Below are 19,601 nucleotides of genomic sequence, written 5' to 3' on the forward strand. Positions count from 1 at the left end.
GGGACAACCAACCAGTCAATTTTCTTAAAAAAAAACTGCACGATAGTGTACTTAACGGACTTTAAGTGAATTGGTACAGTTTTAAAAGTTACACCAAATATTGATTTTTTTTTCACTGTTTACTGTTCTTTAGTTTTTTTTGCTATTTTAAAAAACAATTTCATCATTGCTGAAAGCATCTTCGCTTTACAGATTTTTTCTTACATGTGCCTAAGACTTTTGCACAGTACTGTAACAGCAAGGATGTGATGCTTTGGCTTTTCTCCCTTCACACTAATGACTGCACCTCTCAGGATCCATCTGTTAAACTCCTGAAGTTTGCAGACGACACAACTGTCATTGGCCTTATCCGAGACGGTGCTGAGTCTGCATACAGACGGGTGGTGGAACAGCTGGACCTCGGGTGTGGTCAGAACAACCTGGAGCTAAATACTCTCAAGACTGTGGAGATGACAGTGGACTTCAGGAGGAGCCCCCCAATACTCTCCCCACTCAATATACTCAACAGTGTTGTGTCTGCTGTGGAGACCTTCAGGTTTCTGGGTGTCATAATCTCCCAGGACCTGAAGTGGACACCCAACGCGGATACTCTTATCAAAAAGGCTCAGCAGCGGTTGTATTTCCTACGTCAACTCAGGAAGTACAACCTGTCTCAGGAGCTGCTGATTCAATTCTACTCAGGAATAATCCAGTCTGTTCTCTGTTCGTCCATCACTGTCTAGTTTGGATCAGCTACCAAACAAGACAAGAATAGACTCCAAAGAACCGTCAGGGCTGCGGAAAGGATTATTGGTGTGAAGGACTTATATGCATCTAGAGTCAGGAAGCGAGCAAGCAGCATCATTGTAGACCCATCACTCCCTGGACATCACCTGTTCCAACCCCTTCCTTCTGGTAGGCACTTTAGATCACTGTATGCCAGGATAAATAGGTACAAGAACAGTTTCTTTCCGTATGCCATCAGTCTTATGAACACTTGAATTTCAGTCTATTATAAACCAAGTCTACCTGTACATACACAGGTACACCTCATTGTATATAGTCCACGATTATTTGCACTATTGTTTTGTTTGCTTTTTGATTCTGTACAGGGAAACCGGCATCAAATTCCCTGTATGTGTCCACATACTCGGCGATAATAAAGGATTCGGATTCTGATTCTTTGCAAGGCACTGGTCACCCCCGCACCTGTGGGCAATCTTGAATCCCTTGTCCAAGAAAGGATGTGCTGACATTGGAGAGGGTCCAAAGGAAACTCATGAGAATGAAAACTGATGCACACAAGGCTGCTTTCCAAGAACCCATGATATTACAGGAAAGGCACCACCGTGGACAAGGGGATTGGCTGACTGGCAGGAGGTAAATAGTGGGAACAGAGGGATCCTTTTCTGGTTGGCTGCCAGTGACAAGTGGCATTCTGCAGGAGTCGGTGTTGGAACTGATTCTTTTTGCAACACACGTCACCGATTTGGATGACAGAATTGGTGGCTATGCGGCCAAGTTTGCAGACGATACAGCGATGGGTGGAGATACGGAGATAACGATGGGTCAGAGCCGTCTCTATTTCCTGAGGAGACTGAGGTCCTTTAACATCTGCCGGACGATGCTGAGGATGTTCTATGAGTCTGTGGTGGCCAGTGCGATCATGTTTGCTGTTGTGTGCTGGGGCAGCAGGCTGAGGGTAGCAGACACCAACAGAATCAACAAACTCATTCGTAAGGCCAGTGATGTTGTAGGGATGGAACTGGACTCTCTGACAGTGGTGTCTGAAAAGAGGATGCTGTCCAAGTTGCATGCCATCTTGGACAATGTCTCCCATCCACTACATAATGTACTGGTTGGGCACAGGAGTACATTCAGCCAGAGACTCATTCCACCGAGATGTAGCACAGAGCGTCATAGGAAGTCATTCCTGCCTGTGGCCATCAAACTTTACAACTCCTCCCTTGGAGGGTCAGACACCCTGAGCCAATAGGCTGGTCCTGGACTTATTTCCTGGCATAATTTACATATTACTATTTAACTATTTATTACTATTTTCTATTACTATTAACTAATAGTAATATTACTATTTATTATTTATGGTGCAACTGTAACGAAACCAATTTCCCCTGGGATCAATAAAGTATGACTATGACTATGACTATAGGTAGTATTAAGGAAGCAGAGAGTCTTCAGAAAGACTTGGACCTACTAGGAGAATGGGCAAAGAACAGATGGAATAATGTGTAGGGACTTGTACTTCAGAAGGAATAAAGGCATACACCAACTTCTAAACGGGCAGAACATTCAAAAATCAGAGGGACACAGGGACATGGGAGTCCTTATGCAGGATTCCCGAAAGCATAACTTCTAGGTTGAGGCAGTGGTAAGGAAGGCAAATGCAATGATAGCATTCATTTTGAGAGGACTAGAATATATCAACAAAGACTAGGGTGTTGAGGCTTTATAGGTCATTGGTCAGACCGTACCTCTGAACAGTTTCGGGCTTTTTACCAAAGAAATGATGTGCTGACATTGGACAGGGTCCAGAGGAGATTAATGAGAACGATTCCGGAATGAAACATAGAAAGATAGAAAATAGGTGCAGGAGTAGGCCATTCGGCCCTTCGAGCCTGCACCGCCATTTATTATGATCATGGCTGATCATCCAACTCAGAACCCCGCCCCAGCCTTCCCTCCATACCCCCTGATCCCCGTAGCCACAAGGGCCATATCTAACTCCCTCTTAAATATAGCCAATGAACTGGCCTCAACTGTTTCCTGTGGCAGAGAATTCCACAGATTCACCACTCTCTGTGTGAAGAAGTTTTTCCTAATCTCGGTCCTAATAGGCTTCCCCTCTATCCTCAAACTGTGACCCCTCGTTCTGGACTTCCCCAACATCGGGAACAATCTTCCTGCATCTAGCCTGTCCAATCCTTTTAGAATTTTATACGTTTCAATCAGATCCCCCCCTCAATCTTCTAAATTCCAGAGAGTATAAACCTAGTCTATCCAGTCTTTCATGATATGAAAGTGCTGCCATCCCAGGAATCAATCTGGTGAACCTTCTTTGTACTCTCTCTATGGCAAGGATGTCTTTCCTCAGATTAGGGGACCAAAACTGCACACAATACTCCAGGTGTGGTCTCACCAAGGCCTTGTACAACTGCAGTAGTACCTCCCTGCTCCTGTACTCGAATCCTCTTGCTATGAACGCCAGCATACCAATCGCCTTTTTCACTGCCTGCTGTACCTGCATGCCCACTTTCAATGACTGGTGTACTTGACACCAGGTCTTCTCGGGATGTCTTTATACTTTTTTGGAAATGTATCCTCATACATAGGCTTTTTAATCCAGGCATTATCCTGATAAATCTCACCTGATCCCTCTTTAAAGCTTTCACATCCTCTCCCATAATGAGGTGACCAGAACTGAACTCCCTATTCCAAGTGCAGTCTAACCTGGGTTTTACACAGTGACAACATTACCTCATGGTTCCTGAGCTCAATCACCTGGAGAGGGTCCAAGGGAGTTTCCCAAACATGATTCCGGGATTGAAAGGCTTTTCATATGCAGAGCGTTTAATGGCTCTGGGCTTGTACTTACTGGAAATCAGAAGAATTATGTGTGTGTGTGTGTGTGTGTGTGTAATCTCGTTGAAATCTATCAAATGTTGAAAGGTCTCAATAGACTGGATGTGGAGAGGATGTTTCCTATAGTGGGGGAGTCTAGGACCAGAGGACACAGATAGAGTGCATGTGGAGGGGATGTTTCCTATAGTGGGGGAGTCAAGGACCAGAGGACACAGATAGAGTGGATGTGGAGAGGGTGTTTCCTATAGTGGGGGAGTCTAGGACCAGAGGGCACAGATAGAGTGGATGTGGAGAGGACGTTTCCTATAGTCATACTTATTGATCCTGAGGGAAATTGGTTTTCGTTACAGTTGCACCAACCAAGAACAGAGTATAAATATAGCAATATAGGACCATAAATAATTAAATAGTAAAATGTAAATTATGCCATGAAATAAGTCCAGGACCAGCCCATTGGCTCAGGGTGTCTGACCCTCCAAGGGAGGAGTTGTAAAGTTTGATGGCCACAGGCAGGAATGACTTCCTATGACGCTCAGTGTTGCATCTCGGTGGAATGAGTCTCTGGCTGAATGTACTCCTATGCCCAACCAGTACATTATGTAGTGGGGGAGCCTAGGACCAGAGGGCACAGATAGAGTGGATGTGGAGAGGATGTTTCCTATGGAGGGGGGAGTCTAGGACCAGAGGGCACAGATAGAGTGGATGTGGAGAGGATGTTTCCTACCGTTGGGGAGACTAGGACCAGAAGACACAAACAGAGTGGATGTGGAGAGGATTTTTCCTATAGTGGGGGAGTCTAGGACCAGAGGACACAGATAGAGTGGATGTGGAGAGGATGTTTCCTATGGAAGGGAGAGTCTAGGACCAGAGGGCACAGCCTCCAAATAGATGTCCATTTAGAGCAGAGATGAGTAGGAATTTCATTAGCCAGAAGGTGGTGAATCTATGGAATTCATTGGCACAGACGGCTGTGGTGGCCAAGTCATTGAATATACTTAAAGAAGAGGTCAACAGCTCCTTGATTAGCGTGGATGTGAAAAGGTTACAGGAAGAAAGTTTGGGAATGGGGATGAGAGGGATAATAAATCAGCCACGTTGGCCCAGAGTTCATACTGAAAGTTTGAGAGTGATAAAACAGGATTTATAAGCCGCAGGGGGAGTTCTGTGCACAGGGTAAAGTCACCACCTTAACCCCACATTTCCAATAATTGTCCCGAAACATGCAAAGCGCTTCTACGCTCCGTCACCAAGCCCAAATGAGGTGAAAATACACAGCAAATCTATCGACAAATGTAACTTGGGCTAACAGTCCAGCTGAAGCCCTTTTAACAAAAGAATTCCTACAAAGGATCCCGACAGAAACAGTAACCAGACTTCGCGGGGGTGGGGGTGGGGGTGACACGTGCCGACAAAGCAGTTCACGTTTCGGGATTTCCCGACGTTGGCATGTTTCCCTTTCGGGCTTTGACGTTTCTCGCCCTGCAGTGAGAAAACCAGCTTGACCTCCTGAACCACTGTTACCAAATAAGTGGCGTACTGTTGGATCCGAATGTTTAATTCTTAGATTAGACTTCTTCATTGATATTCTCTTTGCAGTTTAATGATTAATTATCGGTTTGCATTTTATGTGATTACAGTACTTCTATACAAGTAGCTAGTGTGCCTCCTACTAGTAATCGTATGCAAGTTCACTGATAGTGTTACACCGCTTCCTAATTTTTTGAATGGAATTTTCTCTTATCTATGGGTATATACACAGCTGGGCTCCATTTTAGCTTCTCTCTCTCTCTGCTCAGCAGACCTCAATCACAGTCCGTTGCAATTTTAAAACGCTTCACAAAAGGATCGTGAAGCAACAGGTTTTGTGCCTCTCTGCACGACTTCTGAAAGAACCTTGGATTTTTCAAAAACGCATCAGAATCCAACAGTACCCTAAGAACAGGACCCAAAGCCCGCCGTCTCCCGTGACAGATCCGCAGACCCGGCACGGACAGCATCCCAACCTTGAGCTGTTTTATTTGTTTTGTTTTGCTGTTGTTGCGACGCGATAGTTAATACTCCTACCGTGACCCGGCTGTTGGTACCTGGGTTCCCTCCCAGCCTGTAGTTGTTGTAGGCCAGATGACTGTAAGGGTTGTATCCCACAAACCCTGGGGTGCTGGGCATTTGCTGATGGAAACAAATGAGACAAAAACATGGATGAGAAATGAGTTCAAACAAGAAAACACAGAAATGAAATGGTCAGCATACAAAAAAATGTGGCAAAAATTCAAACTTATGGTTGAGCATGGAGAAGCAATTCTACTGACTGTGGCGGCACTAAAACTGAGTCCTTAACACACACTCTCTCACTCACACACACACACATGAAATTATTGCTGTACCCCTCCCTGTTTTACAACAAGCACCCCAACTTTTAACTCTTTTTTAAAAACTTGTATCATATGTGCACTTGTTGCTTGTGGTAATATTACTTCATGTGGCTGAATTTTAAGTACAATACAGTGCGAAAGTTTGAGGCACATAGTTATAGCTAGGACCCCTAAAACTTTTTGCACAATACTGTATTTGTCAACGTGGAGCAGAGCGCCAGTTTTGTAAATCTGGCGGGACCAAAAGATGTTGGGAATGGCGAGGGTGGGGCACTGCGGGAGGAGTGCGGGACAGGTGGCAGAAAGAGTGCCGGGGCGGAGGGAGGGGGAGGGTGTGGGTGCAGACACACCCAGCTCTGAGACATCAGGCAAGATAATTTGATTCCAAACAATTGGCTTGTTGATCGTTGCAGAATGTCTCTCTGGTGCTTCCAACTCCCTCCCTTCTGCCTTCCCCTTTTCCCAACCATGATTTCCCTCTCCCTGTCCCCCTTCCCACTCTCAGTCCACAATAGAGACCCATATCAGAATCGGGTTGATCATCACTCACACGTCATGAAATTTGTGTTTTTTTTTGAGGCAGCAGTACAGTGCAATACATCAAATTACTACAGTACTGTGCTAAAGTTTTATGCTCTCCCTCTCTCTCTCTCTCTCTCCCCTTATCCAATCATTGGCAAACCATGAAGTACCCTACATGGACAAACCAGAATGGAGGAAGATTACAACTGACAAAGGATCCCCAACCCGAAATGCTCTCTTTGGTTTGGTTCCCACATGGGTGCAACCAGACCTACATGGGCCAGCATCTTCTGCCTGAGTCCTCATGACAGAAAGGATTAGAGAGGGTGCAGAGGGAGATTTACCAGGATGCTGCCTGGATTAGAGAGGGTGCAGAGGGAGATTTACCAGGATGCTGCCTGGATTAGAGAGGGTGCAGAGGAGATTCACCAGGATGCTGCCTGGATTAGAGAGGGTGCAGAGGAGATTCACCAGGATGCTGTCTGGATTAGAGAGGGTGCAGAGGAGATTCACCAGGATGCTGCCTGGATTAGAGAGGGTGCAGAGGAGATTCACCAGGATGCTGTCTGGATTAGCGAGCGTGCAGAGATTTACCAGGATGCCGCCTGGATTAGAGAGGGTGCAGAGGGGGATTTACCAGGATGCGGCCTGGATTAGAGAGGGTGCAGAGGAGATTCACCAGGATGCCGTCTGGATTAGAGAGGGTGCAGAGGGAGATTTACCAGGATGCAGCCTGGATTAGAGAGGGTGCAGAGGAGATTCACCAGGATGCTGTCTGGATTAGACAGGGTGCAGAGGAGATTTACAAGGATGCCGCCTGGATTAGAGAGGGTGCAGAGGAGATTCACCAGGATGCTGTCTGGATTAGAGAGGGTGCAGAGGAGATTCACCAGGATGCTGTCTGGATTAGAGAGGGTGCAGAGGAGATTCACCAGGATGCTGTCTGGATTAGAGAGGGTGCAGAGGAGATTCACCAGGATGCTGCCTGGATTAGAGAGGGTGCAGAGGAGATTCACCAGGATGCTGTCTGGATTAGCGAGCGTGCAGAGATTTACCAGGATGCCGCCTGGATTAGAGAGGGTGCAGAGGGGGATTTACCAGGATGCGGCCTGGATTAGAGAGGGTGCAGAGGAGATTCACCAGGATGCCGTCTGGATTAGAGAGGGTGCAGAGGGAGATTTACCAGGATGCAGCCTGGATTAGAGAGGGTGCAGAGGAGATTCACCAGGATGCTGTCTGGATTAGACAGGGTGCAGAGGAGATTTATCAGGATGCCGCCTGGATTAGAGAGGGTGCAGAGGAGATTTACCAGGATGCAGCCTGGATTAGAGAGGGTGCAGAGGAGATTCACCAGGATGCTGTCTGGATTAGACAGGGTGCAGAGGAGATTTATCAGGATGCCGCCTGGATTAGAGAGGGTGCAGAGGGAGATTTACCAGGACGCTGCCTGGATTGGACAGCCTGTCTTCATGAGGAGAGGTTGAGCAAGCTCGGGCTTTTCCCTTTGGAGCGAAGAAGGATGAGAGGCATACAAGGTGATAAAAGGCACAGATTGAGTGGACAGCAGGTGATTGGAGTAAAGTATGGGGGGGGAGGGGGCAGGGAGAGATGTCAGGTTTTTTTTACATACATAGAGAGTAGTGAGTGCATGGAATACATTGCCAGGGGTGGTGGTAGAAGCAGAATTAGGGAGGTTTAGAAGGCTCATGGATGATAGAAAAATGGAAGGCTACGTGAGAGGGAAGGGTTAGACTGACCTCAGAGCAGGTTAAAAGTTTGGTTCAGTATCACTGGCCTGTACTGTGCTGTTCTACGTTCCAACTAATCACGTCAGCCACGGAACCAGACCAGCTGAGCAGCGTGGTTATTTTTTGGACGAACACCAGCAAGGAAGCTGCCACTGTAAAATTATAAACTGGTATGCAAAGCAGATGGATAATGGTCGCTGTGTTTTGACTGGCAGCAGGTCGAAGTTGTACTTCGCCGGGATGAGATGAATATCCTCCACTCAGAGACAAAACACTGAATGAGATGAAGAGTGTATCGCCTCCCAACCTCACAACCTGGCAGCTCTTATCACCGAGCTTAATCATCGGCACTCAGCCAAACCCAAGGAGGAACGACAGAAAGGAATCTTCACAATAGAACACAATTACCAATGCAGCTCCTCAAAAATAAGATCACATTAAATGTAACTTGTACACATCAGGAAAACATTTTTTTATTAATTGTCCACCAGTAAGAAGGGATACACTCTCTGTACATCACATGTATGACTGAAAGCAAATGAACAGGAATCAGGGTTGCTCTCCCAACCCACTCTGCATCGCCCACGTTCCAAATAAACCTGCAAATCAATTGGAGCTAGGCTGGCTGGTAAGTGTGGAAAAACTCTCTGCCACAGGGAACAGTTGAGGCCAGTTCATTGGCTATATTTAAGAGGGAGTTAGATATTGCCCTTGTGCGTAAAGGGATCAGGGGGTACGGAGGGAAGGCAGGTACAGGGTTCTGAGTCGGATGATCAGCCATGATCCTACTGAATGGCGCTGCAGGCTCAAAGGGCTGAATGGCCTACTCCTGCACCTATTTTCTATGTTTCTATGTTTCCAACACTGAAGACAGAGAATGTCCATTTAGAATGGAGATGAGGATTAACAAATTTGCAGATGACACTAAGCTCGGTGACAAGTGTGAAATGTGCGGAAGATGTTGAGATAATGCAGGATGACTTGGACAGATTGGGTGAGTGGGCAGATGCATGGCAGATGCAGTTTAATGTGGATAAATGTGAGGTTATCCACTTTGGTGGCAAGAACAGGAAGGCAGGTTACTACTTAAATGGTGTCAAGTTAGGAAAAGGGGAAGCACAACGAGATCTAGGTGTCCTCGTTCATCAGTCACTGAAAGTAAGCGTGCAGGTACGGCAGGCAGTGAAGAAAGCTAATGGCATGTTGGCCTTCATAACAAGGAGAGTTGAGTATAGGAGCAAAGAGGTCCTTCTGCAGTTGTACAGGGCCCTGGTGAGACCACACCTAGAGTATTGTGTGCAGTTTTGGTCTCCAAATTTGAGGAAGGACATTTTAGCTATTGAGGAAGTGCGGCGTAGGTTCACGAGGTTAATTCCCGGGATGGCAGGACTGTCATATGTCGAAAGATTGGAGCGACTGGGCTTGTACACACTGGAATTTGGAAGGATGAGAGGGGATCCGATTGAAACATATAAGGTTATTAAGGGATTGGACAAGCTAGAGGCAGCAAACATGTTCCTGATGTTGGGGGAGTCCAGAACCGGAGGCCACGATCTGAGAATAAGGGGTAGGCCATTTAGAACGGAGTTGAGGAAAAACTTTTTCACCCAGAGAGTTGTGGATCTGTGGGATGCTCTGCCTCAGAAGGCAGTGGAGGCCAATTCTCTGGATGCTTTCAAGGAAGAGTTAGATAGAGCTGTTAATGATAGCAGAGTCAAGGGATATGGGGAGATGGCAGGAACGGGGTACTGATTGTGGATGATCAGCCATGATCACAGTGAATGGCGGTGCTGGCTCGAAGGGCTGAATGGCCTACTCCTGCACCTATTGTCTGCTGAGGAGGAATTTCTTCAGCCAGAGGGCGGTGAATCAGGCAGAGGTCGGTAGGTTCTTGGTTAGTCAGGACGTAAGGGGCTACAGGGAGAAGGCAGGAGACTGGGGCTGAGAGGGAAATGGATCAGCCATTATGAAATGGCGTAGTTCTGCTCCTGTACCTTATTAAAAAAGGGATGCGGAAGCTTTAGAGGGGGTGCAGAGGAGATTTAACAGGATGCTGCTTGGACCAGATAGCATGTCTCATGAGGGAAGGCTGAGTGAGCTAGGGCTTCTCTCTTTGAAGAGAAGGAGGACGAGAGGTAACTGTAACCCAAAAGTTGAGGTGTGGTCTTTCACTGATTTATGGACTAGCCTGCAAGAAAATGAATACAGGGTGACATTTATGTACTTTGACTTGATAGAGGTGTACAAGATGATAAGAGACATAGAGCAAACGGCCAGAGACTTTTCCCCCAGGGCAGAAATGGTTAACACGAGGGGGAATTGTTTTAAGCTGATTGGATGGAAGTGTCTGGGGTGGGGGGGGAGAAGAGTTTGTCCGAGGTAGGCTTTCTTACCCAGAGTGGTGGGTGCATGGAACGTACTGCCAGGAGTGGCGGGGGTATAAGCAAGTATAATTAGGGACATTTAAGAAACCCTGAGGCAGGCAGAGAGAGGTGGGAGTAAAACGGGGAGGCAGGTGGGACCAAACATAGTGGGTCGAGGAGCCTGGACTGAGCTGCTGTGCTCTACGTTTGATCGTATTCGTGAGGAGATACGTTTCTGCCCTGCAGTGAGAGGCCCTCACTCGTGGGATGTCACCTGCAGGCAGTGAACACAGAGGTGAACTGTACTGAAAGGGGCTTTATGTATCTTATATTCTCTTGTTTCTGCTCCTCTTCCTCGCTGCTGCCCGCAAGTCTTTTTTTTTTCTTTGCGCGCAGAGGCAGGGAGCGGGGTTTGACGTTTGATGTTTTCCTTTGAGCAGGTTCCGGTTTGTTCCGTGTCTGCCCGTGGGGAAGGCGAATTTCAGGGCTGTACACACGCTTTGGCAATAAACGCACTTCGAACTTTGATCCCTGACCCGAGGGCCACCGGACGGTACCGCGCAGCTCACGGTGGGAGAGCACAGAACCACCACAGCTGGAAGTACCATTCACAACTTCCTCCCGAAACTTTGAACTCTTACACTGTATGGTGTCACTTTCGAACACTTTCAATCATTTAAATTTGTACACAGCAACTAAATGATAGTAACAGCACAACGGGCAAAAGGTGGCGGCAATGTTTTTTTAGCCATTTGAGACAGCTTCATGAACAAACACGAGAAAATCATCATGGACCATTCAGAGTAGGGGTTCCCAGCCTAGGGCCCACAGACCCCTCCGTTAATGGTAGTGGGGGTCCAGGGCATTGAGAAGGTTAGGAACCCCTGCTCTGGAGTCCAGAAGAAGCATTTGGCAAAGACTCAATTCACATTACTTTCCCAATCTGTATTTCTTAATAATGCACATGTACGTAATAATGTACAGAATAATCTTCCAGCCACATTAGACCATGAAGATTCAGGAGCAGAGTAGGGCCATTTGGGTCATTGAGTCATGTTACTTTTATAACACACTAATTATCAAAATGTTATATGAAAATAACGATAACCATTTTTGTTCACAACACTGAAAACCATAAAATACAGGAGCAGAAATGTGGCCATTCAGCCCATCGAGTCTGCTCCCCATTCCATTGTGCCTGATTCATTACCCCTCAACTCCATTCTCCTGCCTTCTCCCTGGAATCTTTGACACCCTGACTAAGCAAGAACCTACCAGCCTCTGCTTTAAACATGCCCAATGACTCGGCCTCCGCAGCCGGCTGTGGCAATGAATTCCACAGATTCACCACCCTCTGGCTAAAGAAATTCCTCCTCATCTCTGTTCTCAGGGGATGTCCTATTCTGAAGTGGGCCACACACAACACCACACCTCCTCCTATAAGACACGGGGGCAGAATGAGGCCATTCAGCCCATCGAGTCTGCTCCCCCATTCCATCATGGCTGATTCATTATCCCTCAACCCCATTCTCCTGCCTTCTCCCCGTAACCTTTGACACCCTGACTAATCGAGAAAATATCAACCTCTGCTTTAATACACGTAATTTATTAACAAAAACGTGTTAACTCTTGGAGCTGCTCTTTGCATTCTGCCTCAGGTCATGAACTAACAAACGAACAGAATAAGCAGTGCACCACTACTAGGTGCATTTGTTATGTGCCGTGATGCATGACATCATCATGATGTGCTGTCATATGACATCATCATTATGTGCCATGTCGTATAACATGGGCAATCATGATCATTCTTGGCAAATTTTCCTACAGAAGTGGTTTGCCATCGCGTTCTTCTGGGCAGTGACTTTACAAGACGGGTGATCCCCCCAGCCATTATCAATCTCTTCAGAGATTGTCTGCCTGGCGTCAGTGGTCACATCACCAGGACTTGTGATCTGCACTGGCTGCTCATACGACTGTCCACCACCTGCTCCCACGGTCTCCCGTGACCCTGATCGGGGGGGGGGGGGCTGAGCAGGTCACCTTGCCCAAGGGTGACCTGCAGGCTAGTGGAGGGAAGAAACGCCTCACACCTCCTTTGGTAGAGACACGTCTCCACCTCACCAAATGGCACCACTACTTACAGGTTCCAAACAATAACTTCCATCCCCCAATCCTGCTCATGAATTAGTTCACGGTTTACCATGTAACTGTGTTATAATACACAAAAGGACTAGTTAATCATAATTTACAAATAATCATTTGTAAATCGTAGCGAGCGCTAACTTCCTCCAGATATTAAAGTCCACAGTAAATTTCTTATCAAAGTACATACATGTCACCACACACAACCCTGAGGTTCAGTTTCTTCTGGGCATACTCAACAAATCTATAGAATAATAACCATAACAGAATCAATGAAAGACCACACCAACTTGGGCGTTCAGCCCAGAGTGCAGAAGACAACAAATTGTGCAAATACAAAAATAAAGGAATAACAATAAATAAGTTAGCAATAAATATCCAGAACATGAAACGAAGAGTCCTTGAAAGTGAGTCCATAGGCTGTGGGAACATTTCAATGATGAGACAAGTGAAGTTATCCCCTCTGGTTTAAAAGCCTGAAGGTTGAGGGGTCATTAACTGTTCCTGAACCTGGCAGTGTGGGACCTGATGTTCCTGTACCTCCTTCCTGATGGTTGAGGGGTAATAACTGTTCCTGAACCTGGTGGTGTGGGTCCTGAGGCTCCTGTACCTCCTTCCTGATGGTTGAGGGGTAATAACTGTTCCTGAACCTGGTGGTGCGGGTCCTGAGGCTCCTGTACCTCCTTCCTGATGGTTGAGGGGTAATAACTGTTCCTGAACCTGGTGGTGTGGGCCCTGATGTTCCTGTACCTCCTTCCTGATGGTTGAGGGGTAATAACTGTTCCTGAACCTGGTGGTGTGGGTCCTGAGGCTCCTGTACCTCCTTCCTGATGGTTGAGGGGTAATAACTGTTCCTGAACCTGGTGGTGTGGGTCCTGAGGCTCCTGTATCTCCTTCCTGATGGTTGAGGGGGTAATAACTGTTCCTGAACCTGGTAGAGTGGGACCTGAGGCTCCTGTACCTCCTTCCTGATGGTTGAGGGGTAATAACTGTTCCTGAACCTGGTGGTGTGGGTCCTGAGGCTCCTGTACCTCCTTCCTGATGGTTGAGGGGTAATAACTGTTCCTGAACCTGGTGGTGTGAGTCCTGAGGCTCCTGTACCTCCTTCCTGATGGTTGAGGGGTAATAACTGTTCCTGAACCTGGTGGTGTGGGTCCTGATGCTCCTGTACCTCCTTCCTGATGGTTGAGGTGGTAATAACTGTTCCTGAACCTGGTGGTGTGGGTCCTGAGGCTCCTGTGCCTCCTTCCTGATGGTTGAGGGGTAATAACTGTCCCTGAACCTGGTGGTGTGGGAACTGAGGCTCCTGTACCTCCTTCCTGATGGTTGAGGGGTAATAACTGTCCCTGAACCTGGTGGTGTGGGCCCTGATGCTCCTGTACTCTCCTTCCTGATGGTTGAGGGGTAATAACTGTCCCTGAACCTGGTGGTGTGGGTCCTGAGGCTCCTGTACCTCCTTCCTGATGGTTGAGGGGTAATAACTGTTCCTGAACCTGGTGGTGTGGGACCTGAGGCTCCTGTACCTCCTTCCTGATGGTTGGGGGGTAATAACTGTTCCTGAACCTGGTGGTGTGGGTCCTGAGGCTCCTGTACCTCCTTCCTGATGGTTGAGGGGTAATAACTGTTCCTGAACCTGGTGGTGTGGGACCTGAGGCTCCTGTACCTCCTTCCTGATGGTTGAGGGGTAATAACTGTTCCTGAACCTGGTGGTGTGGGTCCTGAGGCTCCTGTACCTCCTTCCTGATGGTTGAGGGGTAATAACTATTCCTGAACCTGGTGGTGTGGGACCTGAGGCTCCTGTACCTCCTTCCTGATGGTTGAGGGGTAATAGCAGTCCCTGAACCTGGTGGTGTGGGTCCTGAGGCTCCCGCACCTCCTTCCTGATGGTTGAGGGGGTAATAACTGTTCCTGAATCTGGTGGTGTGGGACCTGAAGCTCCCGTACTTCCTTCCTGATGGTTGAGGGGTAATAACTGTTCCTGAACCTGGTGGTGTGGGACCTGAGGCTCCTGTACCTCCTTCCTGATGGTTGAGGGGTAATAACTGTTCCTGAACCTGGTGGTGTGGGACCTGAGGCTCCTGTATCTCCTTCCTGATGGTTGAGGGGTAATAACTGTCCCTGAACCTGGTGGTGTGGGTCCTGAGGCTCCTGTATCTCCTTCCTGATGGTTGAGGGGTAATAACTGTTCCTGAACCTGGTGGTGTGGGCCCTGATGTTCCTGTACCTCCTTCCTGATGGTTGAGGGGGTAATAACTGTTCCTGAACCTGGTGGTGTGTGTCCTGAGGTTCCTGTACCTCCTTCCTGATGGTTGAGGGGGTAATAACTGTTCCTGAACCTGGTGGTGTGGCACCTGAGGCTCCTGTACCTCCTTCCTGATGGTTGAGGGGTAATAACTGTTCCTGAACCTGGTGGTGTGGGTCCTGAGTCTCCTGTACCTCCTTCCTGATGGCTGAGGGGTAATAACTGTTCCTGAACCTGGTGGTGTGGGACCTGAGGCTCCTGTACCTCCTTCCTGATGGTTGAGGGGGTAATAACTGTTCCTGAACCTGGTGGTGTGGGTCCTGAGGTTCCTGTACCTCCTTCCTGATGGTTGAGGGGGTAATAACTGTTCCTGAACCTGGTGGTGTGTGTCCTGAGGTTCCTGTACCTCCTTCCTGATGGTTGAGGGGGTAATAACTGTTCCTGAACCTGGTGGTGTGGCACCTGAGGCTCCTGTACCTCCTTCCTGATGGTTGAGGGGTAATAACTGTTCCTGAACCTGGTGGTGTGGGTCCTGAGTCTCCTGTACCTCCTTCCTGATGGCTGAGGGGTAATAACTGTTCCTGAACCTGGTGGTGTGGGACCTGAGGCTCCTGTACCTCCTTCCTGATGGTTGAGGGGTAATAACTGTTTCTGAACCTGGTGGTGTGGGTCCTGAGGCTCCTGTACCTCCTTCCTGATGGTTGAGGGGTGATAACTGTTCCTGAACCCGGTGGTGTGGGTCCTGAGGCTCCTGTACCTCCTTCCTGATGGTTGATGGGTAATAACTGTTCCTGAGCCTGGTGGTGTGGGTCCTGAGGCTCCTGTACCTCCTTCCTGATGGTTGATGGGTAATAACTGTTCCTGAGCCTGGTGGTGTGGGTCCTGAGGCTCCTGTACCTCCTTCCCGATGGTTGAGGGGTGATCCCTGGTGGTGGATGCTGCCTTTCTGCGACAGGGCTCCATGTGGGAGGGCTTTACCGTGATGGACTGGGCCGTATCCACTACATCTTGTAGCTAATAAGCCTGCAGTTCAAATCCTGTTCTTCAATGGCACCAAGATATTCCCATCTCATGCATGTTAATCCAATGAAAACAAACCTTTGGGACACGCATGTTAAGCACCATTTGCAGACCTGAGATGCTGCTGTTACTGGCTCATACGAACCTATACAGTCTTAGACACATGTATATGACTCGGCTGCCCAAGACTCTTGGCGCAGTGCTGTATATTGGTTCAATTAGGAAACAGTAAGAGCTCAAGTCGGATGAAGTGTTATTTGGTAACTGGAAAGACAACATAGGAGCCATGTATCTGTTCTCTATCTGCATCGTTGCTCGGTTATTATGGTGACTCGTCACGTGAGTGGCAAGGGGGGGTGTTGAAGCGAAGGGAATAAGTCATGCCTTCATGCTCTGTTCTGGGCAGGCCGTAGTCTCTGGGGGCCGGCGGAGGCCGTATCTTTCGCTAGCCGCTCAACCCCGCTTGGCTCACACTCGGGTGCGCTTTAGGTCTCCTCGTTTCTTAGACTGGTCGTTTGGCGATCGCTGATAAAAGGGTCGAGTACATGTCCTCGGCCTCTGGAGCGAGGGCGCACCATGCAAGTAGGACAGATCCGTGTGGGTCACCGGCAGCGGCAACTGTCTCGATATTTGGTCTGGTCTGGCCGCTAGGTTTGGTCAGCGAAGGTTTTCGACAGTTATACCAGACGGACGTCAGCATTCGGAAGTGTCCATCAAATTAGGAGCACCGCGGCTTCAGGCAGGTAAGGACCTTCTGTTGTGTGTTTGGGTTAGAAACGCAGCTCCTGAATGGCCAGCGCTGCCTGTCCGCTCGGGCGCTGAAAGCTGTTAACAGTGGTGCCTGACCGAGTCGTTCGACCCTTGGTTCTGTTCTGCTGAACTGAAGTATTTCCACTGGCGACAGCTGAACTGAATCTCTCACTGCTTTGTCTGGCTGGTGAACTTGGAAAACAGTATGAGTCAAGCCGGAATCGGTGACCTTGAAGTCAAGACGAGGACAGAAACTGAACATTAAGATATTGAATGTCAAGACTGCTGGAGGAAGTGAAAATATTTATTCGTTTGCCATTCAGCCATGCTTGATTACTCATGGATATGGCCGAACGAGACAGCGTTGCTCCAGGGCCGAGATGCAAAACACAGTACCGAGCATAGTATTGGCTAGGTAATTAAAGAGACCAAACTCAAGCCATCAATCTACAGTCGACCACAATAGAGCTTGTCTTCTGCCGAGTGAACACTGGGGAGGCGGCAGTACTGACTCCAAACTGGCCACCGCGCCACACCCAGTGGAGTGCACTGGCTCTAACACCCCTTTCCTGGCAGCTGTAAACAGGCGACACCACGGCCCGAGGCCGAGACCCCTCCCTACGACTGAGGGCCACGCAGCTCCCCCACCACCCACCAACGAATCAGTGAACCCGACTTGCGGCGACCCACGTAAACTGCCCCCAAAAGGGGCCTGCGACCCAGACGGTCACCCGCTAACAGACGGGACGACTCGGGACGCGCGGCTCCTTCATTTCCTCTGCCAACGAGCAACTCGCTGAAGACGTAGCCCTGCAAGTCCCTAATGTACAGCGGGACCTTGCGGCCAGTAAAAATAACATTTAAATGGGACGGCAGCACCTTCTGTTGGCCCCATAGAAGCCGAGCGCATCTTACTGCAACATCCGGTATACAGCCACAGAACAGGGGGCGACTACGTGAAGGCAGTGCGTCTAACGTGCGTGCAGCGCGTTCTGATGCTCGCAAACTGGCCCCGTGCGCCTGATGCCTCATACCGTACGCATTAGAATGGAAGCCGAGTTATACGCAAGACAATAAATACCGAGGGATAAGCACGCATTGGAAGAAAGGATGGAAGAGCTTCAGAGAAACCAGGCTCAAGTTGTAGCTGTGCCATATCCAACAGCACACGGTTCTTCTGACTACCTTAATTTACGGTACGATGGCACTCGTGTTTCAGACGCTAAAGGTCTGAACCTCGCTGGAGGCCCAAGGAACATGAAAGGAAACAACAGGCACAGTAATGCAACAGCAGTACCCTCTGCCTAAAAGAGAGACTCAAATCTTCGATGGCGATCCACTCTGCAGTATCAGTCATTTATGAGGGCTTTCAAGAGTAGCACAAAAGGCAAGACTGATGATTATGGTGGCCGTCTCTGTTTCCTCAACCAGGAGAGCTTGTCAAAAGATGTCAGCAGGCCGGCCTGGAGCAAGGATATCGAAAGGCCCAAGTTTTCCTGCTGGAACATTATGGTGACGCGCACAAAACTGTTGTGGCCTACGTGGAACAGGCTTGTTCTTGGCCACATATCAAATCGGAAGAGACGCGAAATCAGTTCAGGACGACAGCCTTTTTCTTGGAGGAGGCTGGAAGACGTGCAGGACGTGCCCGTTAATACGAGGGTTGTCGTAAACAAATTGCCCGATAAACTTTGGGGAAAGATGGAGATCGGCGGTCCGCGGACTGCATGAGAGGCAAGACCGACTGCATGGTTACTTCCACTGTTGATCTTACTGAAAGACAGTAAAGATTACTACACACCCAGTGTTTGGGGAGGAAAATAAATGCTACGTCGCCAGCAGTAAGCAAAGACGCAAACAAAACTGGATCACAAATTGGCTCTCAAGCTAAAGGAAGCAGCTTTGCCACTATTGTGGGAAGTGAAACTGAGCCCGGAGCTGATGAAAAGGGCACGGATTTGAAACAGCACGTACCACGCTGGTATCTAATGGCCTTACGGCGGGGGAGGTGGGGGGCGGCTGCTGGTGATCATGATCGTGAACTTCCTATGATTCCAGTTCTGGTGAAGCCTTAGAAGAGCAGCACGACGTGCTTTCCTAGATCGAGGAAGCACAGCAGTGCTCTGCAAGGAGAGGCCCCACGGACAGGGAACACACATTCTCTGACGCACCGTGGGCCAAGAGAAGGCTGCTTCAGGACTGGAAGTGGCTGGCTTAGATTGTGAACTGCCTAACGTGCACACACATGAACCTATCCCTATTTACAAAGGGAACACTCAGTCACCAGGGAGACCTGCCTGTGCCAGGAACTGAGCTGCTGATAGGGGTGAATGCGCCCAAGGTACTGGAGCCACTGCCAGTGACTTGCAGTGCTGATAAGGGACCACCCAAAGGAGACCGTGGTGGCTGAAGAGATTACGCCCAGCCGGAACTGACAGGTTAATGGGACTTCGGCTTTGCGGTTGGATAGGCTTCAGCAACTTCTTCCTGAATGCAGGCAGGAGGAACAGCCTGGTTCGTCGGGAGAAGAACAGTCTGCTTACCAGAAAGAGGACGTTTGTGCAAAGGTTAAGATTCCACGTCTCCACGTGGCTGCACATACTCGACTGTGGCAGCTATGTAGCTGTTCACCGTCTGCTGTGTATAATTTATTACGGTAACTAGTCACGAGTGGGGGGGGGTGCGCAGTAAAGGTGAAAGGAATATGTTACGTATCCATGCTTCGTTCTGGCCAGCTTGTAGCAGCTGGGGGGTACACGGATGTCCTATCTTTTGCTGATCATTACAAACATAATTTTACAAAACTGTGCAGAAGAGTCAGGCACCCTTGCTATATAGACGTACCTGAGACTTTTGCACACAG

At 48.7% G+C, this 19,601-nt stretch overlaps 2 protein-coding genes across 4 annotated transcripts in view; both read right to left on the bottom strand.

Moving 5' to 3' along the window:
• Positions 1–19,601, bottom strand: part of smarce1 (SWI/SNF related BAF chromatin remodeling complex subunit E1) — a 128,267-nt gene that overhangs the window by 87,945 nt on the left and 20,721 nt on the right. For all 3 annotated transcript variants that reach the window (XM_072249723.1, XM_072249724.1, XM_072249722.1), the window contains exon 2: positions 5,644–5,748. In XM_072249723.1, coding sequence (XP_072105824.1) covers positions 5,644–5,745 — 102 coding nt within the window. In that variant the 5' untranslated portion in view covers positions 5,746–5,748. The remainder of the gene's footprint in view (positions 1–5,643; positions 5,749–19,601) is intronic.
• Positions 18,335–19,601, bottom strand: part of LOC140191844 (uncharacterized) — a 66,137-nt gene continuing 64,870 nt past the window's right edge. Inside the window, exon 10 of the mRNA XM_072249635.1 lies at positions 18,335–18,461. Coding sequence (XP_072105736.1) covers positions 18,335–18,461 — 127 coding nt within the window. The remainder of the gene's footprint in view (positions 18,462–19,601) is intronic.

Source organism: Mobula birostris, chromosome X (assembly GCF_030028105.1).
Source record: "Mobula birostris isolate sMobBir1 chromosome X, sMobBir1.hap1, whole genome shotgun sequence".
Lineage (NCBI taxonomy): Eukaryota > Metazoa > Chordata > Chondrichthyes > Myliobatiformes > Myliobatidae > Mobula > Mobula birostris.